The sequence below is a fragment of the Taurulus bubalis genome (assembly GCF_910589615.1).
Source record: "Taurulus bubalis genome assembly, chromosome: 21".
NCBI lineage: Eukaryota > Metazoa > Chordata > Actinopteri > Perciformes > Cottidae > Taurulus > Taurulus bubalis.
The window spans coordinates 4,095,944-4,111,764 of NC_136609.1; the positions used below are offsets into that span (position 1 = coordinate 4,095,944).

The 15,821-nt window shown below is 40.8% G+C and overlaps 1 protein-coding gene across 1 annotated transcript in view; it reads left to right on the forward strand.

Annotated features, from left to right (window-relative positions):
• Positions 1–12,287: 12,287 nt before the first annotated feature.
• Positions 12,288–15,821, forward strand: part of LOC306752980 (double-stranded RNA-specific editase 1-like) — a gene marked incomplete at both ends in the record, with an annotated part of 28,306 nt that continues 24,772 nt past the window's right edge. Inside the window, one exon of the mRNA XM_079236812.1 lies at positions 12,288–12,372. Coding sequence (XP_079092938.1) covers positions 12,288–12,372 — 85 coding nt within the window. The remainder of the gene's footprint in view (positions 12,373–15,821) is intronic.

Here is a 15,821-nt window from a genome sequence, read left to right on the forward strand (position 1 = left end):
CTAAAGGGACAGAGACACGGAGAGGGCTTCATGACGAGACCTTTTTTCTGAAGGGCAGCCCACAGGAGGATGGAAGTACCCACAGTTAGACCTGTATGACGGTCTCTGCAGGAGAGGAGTTGGAGTAGCAGCAGCGGCATGCTACGGACATATTTACACCGATAAGAATCAATATCTCTTTAAGTGTACTCCATATTCAGAATTTGATCACTGCTTTTCCATGACTCAAAACAAGTTATTGTACCTCTCTGAACAGCTGCTGGTCGACCGATGCCTTCCTCAGTTATTGTGACTTTAATTAATCTGAAAATAGCTTTAAAAAACCACAGTGACAATAACAGACTCACTAACGGTATACTAAGCTCTCCTGGGCTCTGAGAGGTGAAGTTACTGGTTTTGTCAGCATTTAACTGGGACCCAGCGTGGAACTAACAATAATTAGTTTTTATTCCAGAGAGATAAGATAATTTTATGGGAAACAAAGTAAATACATTAAATTTATTTAAAAGAGCTACAGCTTCAGTTCCCCTTTGCACTGCTTTGTCACTAACGCACAAATATGTTTACCCCGTCAGTAATCAATACCAAGATCTTTCATATTTTATTCAAGTATGTTTCTGTACTTTTAATTTGACTGAATGCTGCTTCAAAGCTTTCTCACTGCCAGAATAACAACCTGGGAGAGAATACAGAATTATTAATAGACTTTAATTAATAGAAAATCAGCGATCTCTATTTCATTTGGCTGATGTTACGATGCATTTTTATGATTTGACCAACAGACTAAGTAATTTATCAAATGAAAATACCAACATATTTCGATGTATTAATGGTTCTACCATAAACGTGAGGATTTCCTTGTTTTTAGAATACTGTGGACTCAAACTATTGGCTAAACGAAATAATATGCCGTTTAAATAAGGTGCTCGCTTCCAGTTATGATCACATAGCTCACAAAATGTATTGTGTGATATCATTATAATAAAGAATAAACAGGATTTATTATCCCCAGAATTCTGAACGTTTGAACATCACGTTCATATTGACCCGTTTGTTATTTACCAAAGAGAAGAAAGTAAATGCAAGTGGAGCCAACACTCCAAGAATAGCAAAGTCATCATCGTCATCATCACTTTGGTGTGGTAATGAGCGCTGCAGACTGGAGCAATGACCCACAGGTGCTTTGCCAACCTGAAAAATTATTGCCATAATTTGACCTTTCAAACACTTGAATACCTTCAGGTGGCAACATGAGTGCTGGGATGAGATCAGATGAGCTCTCCTGGTGTAAAAATAGCTCAGCTGACAGCGTCGTGTCAGACGGAGCAGAAAACTTCAAATGTTTGAATCTCTGCCGGTGCAGAAAGCCCTTCAGAGACGTCCAGGAGGCAACTTGAGTGGAGGCCATCCCTGTGTTGGCCAAAAGACCACAATGCATCTGGCTTGTTAGAATGCAGACAACATAATATCTGGACCAAGACCTCCTTTTCCATGAATTCTCGTCGTGCTGGAAGCGGCCGGTGTTACGGATTAACAGGCGGCCCTGTTAACTGGCGATGTTAACTGGCGATGTTAACTGCCGTTTTTTTGCCGAAAGTTGGCAGTTAACATCCCCAGTTAACAGGCGTGCCTTTCTTTGGGGACAATTTGCGGTTGAAAAAACGTAATAAATCGCAATATATCGCAATACTCAAAGTATCGTGATAATATGGCAGTATCGTGATAATATGGCAGTATCGTGATAATATCGTATCTGGACTTAAGTATTGCAGTGTCGTAATAATATCGTATCTGGACTTGAGTATCGTGAGAATATCGTGGGACCTCTGGTGATTCCCATACCTAGTGATTGGTCAATACCACAAGGACTACGAACAGTTTGCTGCCAACACCAAAATCAATCCCATAAGCCGGACAAAAAGTGAATAATAATAATAATAATAATAATAATAATAATAATAATAATAATAATAATAATAATAAGCATGTTTTACTCAAGGGACATGAACCATCAGCCCCTGTAACTGTATGGGGAGCAGTTTACAATCCAAATACACCAAACTGCTATTGTGTATACACTGGATCAGACCTGATGCTGAACTATATTAAAGGCATCGGGCATCTGCCATGACCCATAGTTCATTTGAGTAAATGCATCTGGATGTGCGACATGAGGGGAGTGCCCCTTTAAGCCCAGTGTCCTCGTGGAAAGGTTAAGCAGTGAGAGGTGACGTTAACACTCTGGAACAGGAGCCCACTCCCCTGGGAGGTTTGAACACACATAAGATCTGGTTTAAACCTTTAAGACCACGGGCGTGATGTGTGTCTTTGTGTCCTCCTCATCTATTCCTTTGGAGTCTCATTATCTGCGCCTCCAGCTTCAGTCACACTCCTCCGTCAGCCTCCGCACCGCTCCGACCTCATGGAGGGGTTTCCTCCCATCAGACGAAGAGGGAGAAGGTCTCTGCAGGCACCTCCCCCCAGAGTTACCAGCACCTGCCTAAACTATGGGGTCGGTTTTCCTTTTTCACATGCTGATCTGTGATGAAACATTTAGCACGGGAGGAAAATGTTTACGGGCCATTGAAAAGACAACATTCATGAATAAGTGACTTGAATGAAACACAAAGGTCTCTCATTGGAAGATGGCATGGAGGGGAGGTCGGGTTTGAAATAGATTCATGAACAACGCAACCTCGAGCGATTAGAAATGCTGACTTTGGTTTCTAGCCGACCTGTCTCGTCCTTGTCAGTCCCATGAACGGCTCCACCCCCATCCCATCAACCCCCGCTCTAAATCTGCCTCTTCCCTCTCTGAATAATATGCAAATGCATGAAAGTAGGTTACAGACATCCCCTCCTGTTTGCTTCTCATCCGTCTGTGCGGTGGGATTTGGAAAAAGGAAAGAAAGGTACACTCTCCAGGCTCCGCTGCTTCTCTTCTTCTGCACACACCTGGATCACATCTGGGCATTTGGTTTCCTGACGGCGTGTCCCAGTAGAGCTCCCAATAGAGCTCCCAGTAGAGCTCCCAGTAGAGCTCCCAGCTTCACCAGCCAGGGGCATCTATCAGAGCGAGGCTGAGGCTGAAGCCTGTAGAGGACAGTAAAGGTCAACGGGAAGCAGCTCGGTTCAGGAGGAGGCTGCTGCTCTCAGAGTGCTGCTGGACAGATGCACTGGACATTGGTTCGGGTCCCTTATGGAACCAAACGTCAAGTTGAACTCTTTGACCTTTTGACGTACCTGCATATTCTGCTTGAGTAACAGTTACTGATTTAACCCAAATAACACTGTTTGACTGAATCTAAACAAGTAGGTTTGTAGCGTAAGTGAACCTACAATCTAGTAAACCTACATTGGACATTTGGATATTTTAGAAAGGAGACTATGAATATAAGGAGTATGAAAAGGTCCCATGGTCTTTGACATGTCCAACGCCGGCTGGTGTGGTCTGGCAAGGTGCTGCTGTGGTTACATGCACTTCCTGGTAGATCTCTTTGTAATGGACACTGTGATTGTACCAGTGTTATGCACTGTACTGGGCCCATTGGCTGCAGAGTGTGTCAGAGTGTGTCAGAAGCATTGTGGGTATTCCCCAGTTATGTCGTCAAAGAGCCATCTGCTGGCCGGCTTCAGTAAACCAGAGCTTCTGTTCCTGCACCGTCTCCTCACAAACACTTGAACAGGGTCCATACAGTAGATGGAGATTACATAAGGATTAGCATATTTATCTCAGATTTCTCCCAATGTAAGAAGTACTTATTCACATTTATAGACATAGATAAATACATATATAATATATACTATATACACCATGCATGTATATGTATCCAGTCTTCTGTAATATCAATTCTTGTATTAAACAATTGATTTGGTTCGCCCTAAATCATAAAGTATCCTCAGAGGGCTTTACAATCTGTACACATGACATCATCTGTACAGGAACGATCTTCAAGGGGATAAAAAGGAAAGAAACCTCCGGGAGAGCAACAGAGGAGGATCCCTCTATCAGGATGGACGTGTCCTTTATCATTATTATTATTATGATTATTATAGTGCGCTGTGGGTATTTAGTGCGCTGTGGACAGCCTCTGATCTCAGTAAGCATCTTAATGAGCAACGTTTGGGGCGATGTAATATTCAGGAGGCTTAACCCGCTGCTCTGGTCTCAGACATCATGGCCCTCCACGGTCCAAATGTGGAGATTTTGCTCAAGTGATTATATGTATATGAAAACCAAGAGATAATCCAGATATGATAATCAGAATAAGGTTTAGATGCAGATTACCGTCGCATGGACTGCAGCACTAAAGAGATCCCGTTCAGACAACACTCCATGGATACGCCTGTGCTTTGAATATTCATTGTAGAAGGTATATGTTCACATTTCAGATGGACTGTGATGTTGTTAAAGACCGATCCCTGGCCGGTATACTTGATACCAGCTCCCTCCAGAGAGGTGGATGCTCTGCGGGCACCGAGGACTCGTCCAGTTCACACACTTGACTGCAGATGCATTTCTGGCTCCACTTTGCCGTCTTCTGGCGCAGCTGTGGGCCGGCAAGCTGCTGGACCACAGCTGCTGACATGAGAGTGAAGGAGAAGAAAACACTGCACCGGGTGCTGGATGGACGAGGTGAAAATGAGCAGAAGCAGTAAACGCAGAGTGGAAGAATTGAGCCGCTGCGTTGTGTGTTGTGAGTGTGTGTGTGTGTGTGTGTGTGTGTGTGTGTGTTTGTGTGTGTGTGTAATGGACGGTAAAAGCTGTGTTTCCTCTGCCGTTCAGCTCCTGCTGCTGCTCTTCACCTCCCTGTCCAAACACATTTCTGTTCACGCGTTGTGTTTCCTTTGGCTCAGCAGCCGGTCTTCATCACCACGCGGTCTTTATCGTGCTCTTTGATTTCTTTCAGAGTAGAGCCCCGTGTTAGTGACGGGGAGGTGTGTTGTTTCAGGCTGATGCAGGAAGTCATGCTCCAGGTGTTAGCTTTTAATAGCATTTAACTGGGACCCAGCATGGAACTAACGATAGTTAGTTTTTATTCCAGAGAGATAAGATCCTCTTAAGGGAAACAAAGTAAATACAATTAATTCAAAAGGTTTATTCGGAGGGAACAAAATATAATACAGAACTTTGAGGGAAAATAGGCACAAAAAAAACTGATTGCGGCTTAATCGTTAAATTAATAAATGAAAACAAACAGAGGAGTTTATTGGATCCCATTATTGGGGCCTATTCAAAATTATTAAATGTTTTGTCACAACAAATTAATCATGACCCTATTTAATAACTTCAACAAGAGAGGTCTTTTATTATGCACTCGGAAATATACAATTATGTTGTATAGAATTATTAAACTAAATGATCGAAAAGTCTTGAAAGAAATCTTAAATTACATTTTTTTTATTGATTTATGTCGCCAAATCATCTTTCATATTCTAATAATTATATTAATTATGTTAATAATAATTAGGCTTTTGTTTGGAGAAGAATGACCTATGTGATATCTGATCCATTGTGATTATTTCCTTCACAATTAAACATAATGTTAAAATATTCACAAAACAAAAAAGCAGAGTCAAATCATAATGTGCAGAAGACTTATGGAATTAAATAATACCATAAATCTTCTTAATCTTTAACATAATATTAATTGTGTTAAGAACATGATTTATGACCTATTTTTTATTTTAAAATTTAAATAGCATATGTTCAGCTATGAAGCCTTATAAAAAAAGATTGTGCGCTCATACATAATCAGAATGCATTATTAAAATAATCACAACACATAAAGCATTTTATAATGACTCTTAAATTCAAGTCTCATACTTCTTAATGAACACTGGTCATTCACTGACCTGTATTATAACTGTAGTATATTTTCCACAGTTGTGATACACTATAAGCCTCTCATAATGCATGATTATGAGTTATGATATTTTGTATATAGGTCAATGACATGACATGCATATTTTTGTGTCCGAATCCATTATTTCCTTTAAATAATGTTTTATCAATTCATGACATATATTATTTAATTATATAAAACCTATTCAGTTTAAATATATTTTCAGTTCATTCAAATAATATATATTATTTTATGTTTTGGGATCTGAAACCCTGAAAATGTCAGGTAGTGTAACTGTCCCAGCAAATGATCAGACTATAAAAACTATAAAATAATGTATTCATCATAATAAATTTTAAATAAACTACGGCATGCTTCTATTGTTGAAACATTTGAAATAAAATAAATGTTTACAAACACCAATAGTTTTAAGCTGTTGAAATAATAATAAAAAACGTTTGTTCTCAAATGTCAACCGTACAAATTCTACTTTTATTTTGAAGTGGAGTGCAGAGGAGTTAACAGACTTTTATTTTGAAGGAGGGCAGAGGAGTTAACAGACTTTTGCATCATCAAGAGGACCTCAACTGCCATCTGTGGCTGAGTGAGCAGATTTGTAGATCTCTCTAAAAATATTGATTAAAATATCTACTTTTAACTTAAGTTAAATATATTATACACGTTTAAACCATTGTCATGATAATATTGAATATTCTTTTACTATTTAAGAAGCCACTGTCAAGTCAAGAGAAATCAGCTCGACGCAGGGAGATAACATTGTCAGGTCACATTGATAAACGTCAGGTGGTGCAGCCAGATAAACTGCAATATAAAGCAATAAATAATAGGTTAAAGTGAAGAAATGGTTGCTGAATATGATGTGAAGAACTATTGTGTTGAATGTACACAACCATAAAACAACAAGGTGTTAGGCACTGTAGACTCCAAGGGATAATTTCCAAAAGTTTCTGTTTGAAAAAAATGCTAGGAAAATATATATATTTTTACAAATATGTGCACTTGACAATTTTTAGCCTATGAAGTTAAAAAATACTGTTAAAAACTATTTAAAACAAAAACAACAACTGAGACTTGTTAAAGCACAATGTTCTAGATCAGTGGTCCCCAACCTTTTTTGAGCCACGGACCGGTTTTGCGTCATATGTAATACATATGACGTAATACATATGACGTAATAAATATGACGTAAATGATACGACCGGCATAAAGACAATTATAAAGTGCATAAAGATACAACTCACCAATACGCTGCTTTAGTGGAGCCCTGAGCTTGTTTCTCCCATCTCGTGGTGACGGGAGAAAAAGACCGACGTGTGTTTATGTCCAGTCTACTGACTCTACTCCGTAACTTAAACCTTTATGTGCACTCTGTCACTTCACTAAAACCTGGGTAATGAAATTCCTGAGGTATAGACAGATACGATACATTACAAGCTGGTTATACGTCACTATAAGTAAACATAAATCTGAATCTAAAATGGCATGCTTTGATATGTGTAATGACTATTGTTATAAAGCCTTATGGTTATTACTATGATAAAACAATGCTATAAACATATTATAACTCATCAGTATGTTTACAGTGTATGACAGAGTCAGAGCAGTATTTTGTTGTCTTGTATCTGTAATCTTGTAGTCTTGTATCTGTAATCTTGTAGTCTTGTATCTGTAATCTTGTAGTCTTGTATCTTGTAGTCTTGTATCTGTAATCTTGTATCTGTAGTCTTGCATCTTGTAGTCTTGTAGTCTTGTATCTGTAGTCTTGTATCTGTCGTCTTGTATCTGTAGTCTTGTATCTTGTTGTCTTGTTCTGCTCGTGTTACTGAAGTAGAAGTTGGAACAAAGGAACACAGCTTGGTCTTCTAGCTCACCTCTCTTACCAGCCACTTTGAACTGGAGAGGTTCCCAGTGCCGCTATACACCTTCATGACACCTGACCTCTGACCCTCTCCTCACAGAGAGGTCACAGTCAGACCAGCCCAGAGTCCTGATGCCAGGTTGGGTCACCCTGAGGCCTGGCTCCAGGAGATCCTCTGTCGACTGTAGCTCAGGGGAATGAGTGGTCGTCCCAAAACCGCAAGGAACCCCGTTCGATCCCCAGTCCCCCCATAGCTCATATGTCGAAGTGTCCCTGAGCAAGACCCCCCAGCTGCTCCCTGGGCGCCTCAAAGGGCTGCCCACTGCTCCTTAACCAGGGATGGGTCAAATGCAGAGAAGAATTTCCCCAAGGGGACTAATTAAGTCCATCTTTCATTTGTTCGCATCTGAGATGCTGCTTAAAAAAGAGACGTTCACCCTCAGAGACATCAGAAAGTCTCTTCTTTAACTTGATCAAACTGAATGAACTGATTCAATGAAAGGATTCCGATCCGTGTCACCGTGAGACTGACACCAGAAGCTCCTTTGAGTAATTCTAATCTCTGAATATGACCTCTACCTGTCAGCACAGGAGCCACACCGTCAGATCATGTGACTGGTTCTCTCCTCTTCTGTACTGAATTACTGGAATCTTCTTCTTGCTAATGACGAGCTCCTTCAGCTGGGATGTTAAGAGGCATGGAGGAGTGGGAGGAGAGGAGTTCAGTGAGATGTAGAGGACAGCGGCTCCACCTACAGGCCGCTCTCTGTAGCCTCAGTTTTTACTGCTCAGCCTTCAGACTACAGAAACAAACTGCAGCCATCATAATAACAACATGTTTTCTTCCTTTCAGAATACTGCTGAAGTCCTTCCAGAAGAAGACATAAACCAGGTTGGTTGACTCTGCATGTCTTCTTCTTTTTGACTCCATGTTTATGTTTAGATGGATTATTAAAGAGACCCTCAAGCAAACCAGTGTTGTAATCCCACCGAGTTATCGGGCCCTCACAAGCTGGCGGATAATAATCGAAGCATCAGAGGTATTCTGACTTTCAGCCCAACTCCCAAAACACAGGATCCTACATTTCCCATAATGCATCTTATGCTTACGTCCTCTGCATAATAAAAGTCAAACTTCATGTCATCAAGTAAAGGACAGAGGTTTTCGTTATACCGAGCCCAAGCCAAGAAACTGCTGATGACATCATTATGACATCATGATCGAGGGTCATTTCCTCAGACTCGACAAAGCGACAGAGAACGGTTTTAACGGCTAAACAGAACTCCTCGTGGCTCCTCATTATAAATATGTAAAATCATAAAACCATGAGTCAGGTCAGGACTCATTTAAAGATCGATAAGGTCTCGGAGGTCGGGGAGGAGCACCAGACCTTCAGCATATTGTGTATGTATTGTGGTTCAGAATCCAGGAGAGGTGACCAGAGTAGGAAGAGAAGGTTCTCCAGGGTCACGTTGTGATGGACTGTAGCTCGCCTGGGAGCTTGAGATCTGAAGATCCAGGGCCTGAGGTCCCGAAAGGAAACCTGTCCAGAAGCATGGAGATGGGACCCTGCCGGTCTGACTGACACCACGAGCTCTGAGGTTAAATAGACACGGATGTGAGAGGACTGTGTAAAGGCTTCTATATGTTTATTCTGGACCGTGTCATGTGACGTGTCCACAGGATCCTTCATCTCCACGTTTCCTATTCATCGTCTGGAACCAGCCGTGCAATGCATTGTGGTCATGCCGCGTTGCTTTTCGAGAGATGGACTGTCACTTTGGCTGCTCCTCTTTGCATAAAGTTATGCTTTAGGCTACTTTATGCAAATGAGGGTGGGCCAGCTCAAGTCCCCGCCCCTCACGTGTCCAATGCTGGGATATCTCCTGTGGACACGTAGCGCACAGTGTATTGATTATTGCAAGGACTCCTGGTTCTCTCTCATTGCAGACCTTTTGTCTGGTCTGTAACTATTCACATGAATGATGAGGCTGTGCAGCATAATAACAGGACAGAATGCAGCATTTATTCATCTCATTAGTTCCTCCTGTGCCTCTGCTCCTCATGTCTGCTGAGGGAAGAGTGTGTTTCCTCAAGAGGGTGCTAAAAGTTTAATATTCATTTAACTTGCAATCATCGTCATCATCATAAACCTGTGGAATTGAGAAACAGCGCTGCTCGTATCTCCTGGTGTGGCGTTGTAATGTGACTGTAGCCCACCAGGGGGCAGTGCTGACACGTCATCATAACCCTTTCATTGAACATGTCATCATTCTACTGTTTATAAAGCCTGTCGTCCACAAATGTCCAGCTCACATTGTTTTCTGATTTCTGAACCACTCACAAAGAAATGTAACATTATACGACTCAGTTGAAGTGAGAGCAGGTGGGACATTTCATCATACAATACAACGTCTAACATTCTCATGTTCATAGTAACGCATTATTATGTTCTGCATATAAAAAAAGTCCACTGGGTCATATTGTTTTTTTTTTGACACCACCACTAAGAGGCGCCACGCCCAAGCTGAAGTGATGTTCTCAGACTTGGGGAAGCTCTTGGCCTCACTGGTTTGATGTGTTTATAGCATGTAACATGTATGTCCACTGGGGGCAGCAAAATAAATAACTGACACCTTGTTAGGTTTTACATTCATATGAAAACTATCTATCTTATTCAGTCTTTAGCTGCAGACTCTTTTATTGAAATCAGCTGCTGCTGGAAACAAAGCTGATGAGTTTTAAGAGACTAAAGCAAAAGAGTGAAGTTGTGGGTCGTGAACCTAAAACAACAAGTAAGGAAGACTAAACATTTCTTCAGAGCTGAGAGGAGCTGCAGGATTATGATCCATTCTTGATTTAAAAATGTTGATGTTTGCAGCTTTTAAAAAAAAGTTGGGTCCATGTTTATTGTAGCCTGTATATGTTTCAACTTCTGTATTTAGTCAACAACTGACTGTCAAATGAAATAAAGAACGTTCAATTGCGTAATATCTCAACAATATTCTTTATCAGTTTCAAATTGAACTGGATGAATTATAAATACTACATACTCAAGTAGTTTTAAATAAAAAAGGGCTGGATTAAAAAAAATACATAACATTGTAGAACTCTTAAAATAAAGTTCTTTAAATAGAAAAATGTAATGAACTGATTTGTCATTCAATAATAAGCTTTGCAGTGTAATATTCATTTCTTTCAGGTGTGAAGTGATGTCCCCCAAAAAAGCTACAATTTTCATCTTCTAAAAGGACTAAATTGTATGCAGGGACTTTTATTAATGAACATAGAGAGGTTTTAACCTGCCTGTCAGAGTGAACATACAGTCGCTCCATCCTTGGCTGAAGGCTCTGGTCTCGACATGTGAAATCTCTTCTCTGACTCACGTACTCGGTCTCTCGCTCCGTCTCTCCCGTGTGTGTTTATCACAACGCTGATTCAATTCATTTTGTATAATAACCTGGACCCGTCCGCCTGTTGATACCATGACATATATAAAGAGCAACAAAGTCCTCTTTCAGTGGAAGTTGGGGTAGATGGGTCAAACAAACACAGGACTTTTACCCAGGACACCGCCATTCCTGTTTTGTATGAAATGAAAAGTCAACGTCAATTTCATTTTACTTTTGTCACATAACGTGCGTACTTAACGAACGACACATACACAAGTCACGTAACAAACATACTTATTTCAAACCAAGATCTTTCCCTAACCCTGTTGTTGCCTTAAATTCAAGTTTTTTGGTTTTAAACCACAAAGTTATGTTTGACTTTCCCATCGTGATGGATGCAGTTTGTCACGTCTAAAGCATTATAGTAGTAGTGATGACATTCAACATGGGTAGGGTGTGTTGGCGATGCTTTGGGTCCAGGAAGGCAGCTCTGAGTTCTCTGTGATTCTCTGAGAGCGTTCCGTCCTGCTGGACCTTCTCTGTGGACGTGTGACCCTGCTCGTGTTTGATTGGCCAACACGGGTTGAGCTCTTTAGCTCTATTACCCAGCCTTCTGTCACGGGCTCATTGACATGGATGTGTGAGCTGGGTTGTGTTCTCCACCCGGTGTTGAGTCACTGTGGTCGTGCTATGAGAGCAAAGCCTTGTCATGTTTGGTATGAGCATAACACCTGTTACAGTAGCAGGTGAGGAAGTTGTTCGTGCTTTTTGATCCTCAGTGTTTCCAGTAATGGATTTGCTCTTTTCCTCCGGTGTTTAGACCTTTGGCGGCTCCTCTAAACACTCCACTCCTGTATTGTCAGATGCATATTCAAAAGGCACTTTTTGGGTATTTTTTTCAAGAGTGCCTGCGTGCCAAGTTCATCACAGACCAGAGTATGGATGAGAGAGGGGGAGGGGGAGAGAGAGGAGAGGGAAGCCAGAGAGAGACAGAGGAGGAGGAGGAGGAGACCAGCCCATCTATCTGACAGCCATTCACCACAAAGAGCCGATGTGCCAGCAGCTCTCTGCTGCTTCATGGTACACCGGCTGCTCTAAAGTTGTGGAGGCTCTGAGTCTGCACTCAGCATCAGGCTGATCGAGAGGAGCCACCAAAGAGGACCCGGGTCATGGCTCTGCTGCTGGACTCCACGGCCCCCGGCTGCCTGGTCCGCAGGTGCAAGAGGAGGAGGAAGAAACGCTGCGAGCGCAAAGGTACCCTGCTGCTCTGGGCTGGTTGTGAGCGTGAGAGGAGGCTGGAGCAGCGCCGCTGCGTGTGTTTGTGTGGCGTGGTCGTCATCGTGGACGCTGCTGTCCTCTCTACATCCATAGCTGGTTATGGTTATGAAACTATCATACATCTCATTCATCATCTCACTGCTTTCTGCTTATCTTTCTTTTATTTATTTTAGCGCAATAGGAATCAACTTTATTGTGGAAATAGCACAAGATAATGTGTGTCAAGTTATGCATTATCAATGCATCAGAGCATCATCAATACTTATTGTACTGGAGGTCTGAACATCAAAACCAAAAGGGTCAAACAATGCAATTTTAGTATTTGTCAATAATTTCCTGATGCCATAGTTATTATATGCAAACCATAATAAACAAGTCAAATAACAAAGAGTAAACCAAAGGGACAATGAAGTACCTTCATTTTAGAGCCAGACAGATTCTGGATTTTTTTTGAGACAATACCAATGTTTTAGTCAAAAGGAAGATGACGTCTGTATTTTATTTTTTAATACAGACCCTTTCAGAATATAACTTAAGCTTTTCTGACCAGTTCATTTGTTCACAGTAGACGTTGACTTCTTACAATCTGCATTGAACTGTTCTGCATGTATATGAAATAAACACCAGTTATGTCTTTGTCTTATGTCTTCCAGAGCCACATGGAACACTTGATGAATTACATATTTGATATATAATCATTTAAATGACAAAAAATACATATTGATGTAAAAACAACATGTCAGACTTTGCAGAAGTTGTTTATATCAGAGCACGTCATGTGTCCCAGTAATATTCAGTAATACATTGTGAGCAATATCTCCTTCACATTAATGGAAGTTCCAACTGAAAGCATGTTTTTGATCACAAAGTATTCAATGTTACATAATTTTGTAAATAAAACATGACGAGTCATAAAAACGTCTCCACAGACGAGCTGAGAACCTCCTGCAGTGAAGGCTCTTCAAGGTCTGACCCTGTAAGCATTGCACCCTGGGAATTAGTTTGGGCCTGACGAGAGAAGGTGCAGTTAAAAAAGTCTCATAAGTAGTTACGTAACTCTTAATAAAACACAATGAACAATTAAAGGTGATTACTATCTGCATCTCTATCTGTGACTCTAAAGTACAGCTCACATATCATCACTAATTATCATCACTGAGCATTTTTAAAAGGAAATACATGTGTTGATTCCTAAGAGCTGTTTCACACAACATGTAAGCTTGTGGCTCATAAATCCAGAGTGATTTATATCTGCTTCTCGATCTAGGCCTCTAATTGTCGAGTGAATAATCTTGGTCAAGGAGGAGTAAAGATGATTGATCAGCATACTTGCCACCCTACAGACATCGCAGCCTAATTAATGCAGATTAATCAGCCTGAGATGTGAACACATCCATAATGTTCACGTCCTGCTCGTTGGGCATCTGGAGAATGTTCTCCGGGAGCTAGCAGGTACCTGCTCTATCTCCATCTACAGTTATCCATGTAGCATCACATGCAGTACCTCATGATGTTCTAACTCAATGCTCTTTAATACGTTCACAATTTGTTCATGAATTCATTCCATGCAGACGTATGAGGAGAACTTGACTCGGTCCTGAGCTGCACTCTGATGAATGCTTCCTCTCAAAGGGCTGAAGGTGTACTTGCATTATTATGCTATTATGTATCATCAGAGGCATAAACCGGTCTTAAAATGACAGCATCGTTTATCGAAGTTATTTCTGGGACAATATGTTTTCCAACATAATTATTGATCGTCACAGGCCGACTCACGTGAAGAAGGGATTAGAGATGGATCAGGATTTAGCAGCTGATCGATCAGAGAAACGCTCCTAATAATAATAATTAAAACCTAGAATACTGTCTGGTCGCCCTCCACTGACAAGTGTGAAAGTTCTAAGAGATGATTGAAATATCTTGAGAATAATTATCTTCCAGTTTTTATGAAACCATTATAGTTTTAAAGGGAAACGTATAATGTTTTAACATTTCAAACTGACAGGATCAAGGTGAAGGGAAATTAACATATTTTACTTCTCTGTAGGATTAAAGGCTATAATACTAATGGTTAATTGATGAGTTAAAGTGAAGTTACGTAACAAAAGTAAGGTCAAATAGGTCCACATGGACGTGGTCTTATATGGGACACTGACAGCGGCCTGCTGGGTGAAAGTCTGACAGGCAGCGTGGATATTTTACTTTTCTACATTTATTTGAGAGCTTTAATCACTAATTACTATGTTAATTGTTTGTTTTCATACAAAAACACGTGAAGTGCTCATAAAACATAATTTATTGTAAAATCAAACTATTTAGATCATTTCAGTTATTTGAATGCAGAAACATTTCATGGTTTCTGATTCACAAAAGAGGATTTAATTCAGAAATAAATCAGCAGATGCATCCAGAATAACAATACTTATCGTTCAATAGTTCCCTCTGCGCTCCAGCAGTAACATTCTTCTTCTGAAGGAATGCAGTAATAATAATGATAATTAAAGCTGCGAGCAGCTGTGAGCAGGTCCTCGCTTATCCCGGCACATTTGGGGTAGTCGGCATGTCGCCGGCATGTCGCCGACTCGCCCGGTTCAATCAGTACACACCGGTTTCAAGTATAAACATCTCATACCAGTCTCTGCTTTTGGCAGGTGACAAGATTGATCATTCACATTGATGTTGACAATTGAAGTTGACGGTTGATTGTTCAGGTTGATTGTTCACATTGATGTTGAAGGTGCAGCAGACGAAGCTACTTGCATCTCATGGTGACTAACTTGACTAATGGTGTTAAGAAAATGACATTGGCAAAATGCCTGCTGAGTAAATTATTTGCCCAAAATTGCTGCCCATACAGGAAGAGTGTTATTGTGCATGAAGAGAATGCAACATACACTTGGCATCATGTTTCTCTACATGAAGAGTAGAGCAGGTCATGTAAATTAGATGTAAATCCGATGCCGTTTGGCTGATTTACTTTTGCCAGTAGGTGGCGCTATGACAATCTGAACATTTGTCATGTACATCTCCTCAGGCATGGACCAGTATCATGCATGAGGAGTATTGGGGTAATAGCATCATGTATGGAGGAGTTACAACAGCTTTCTCTCATATAGCGGTTAACTCTAAGTAGTCTTTGGGTCCCCGTCACGTCAAGGCCGTTGAGTGAAAACGTTGCGAGCGCACAAGCCATACTCCTGAGGGTCTTGATATCACTTTAGAACAGAATTTAAGTTTATTGTATGAAATTTGTAGGAGGAGTAGTATTTTGCGAAAATGCAAATATATGCTAAAATTAGCATAAATGGGCCGAAAAATGGCAAATTGACCGAAGTACTGTAGCGCCCCCTATTGTTCAAATCAAACGCCTGATTTATTGCAAGTTAGGGGATGCGATGTGCACATATACCCCAAGTTTGGAGTCG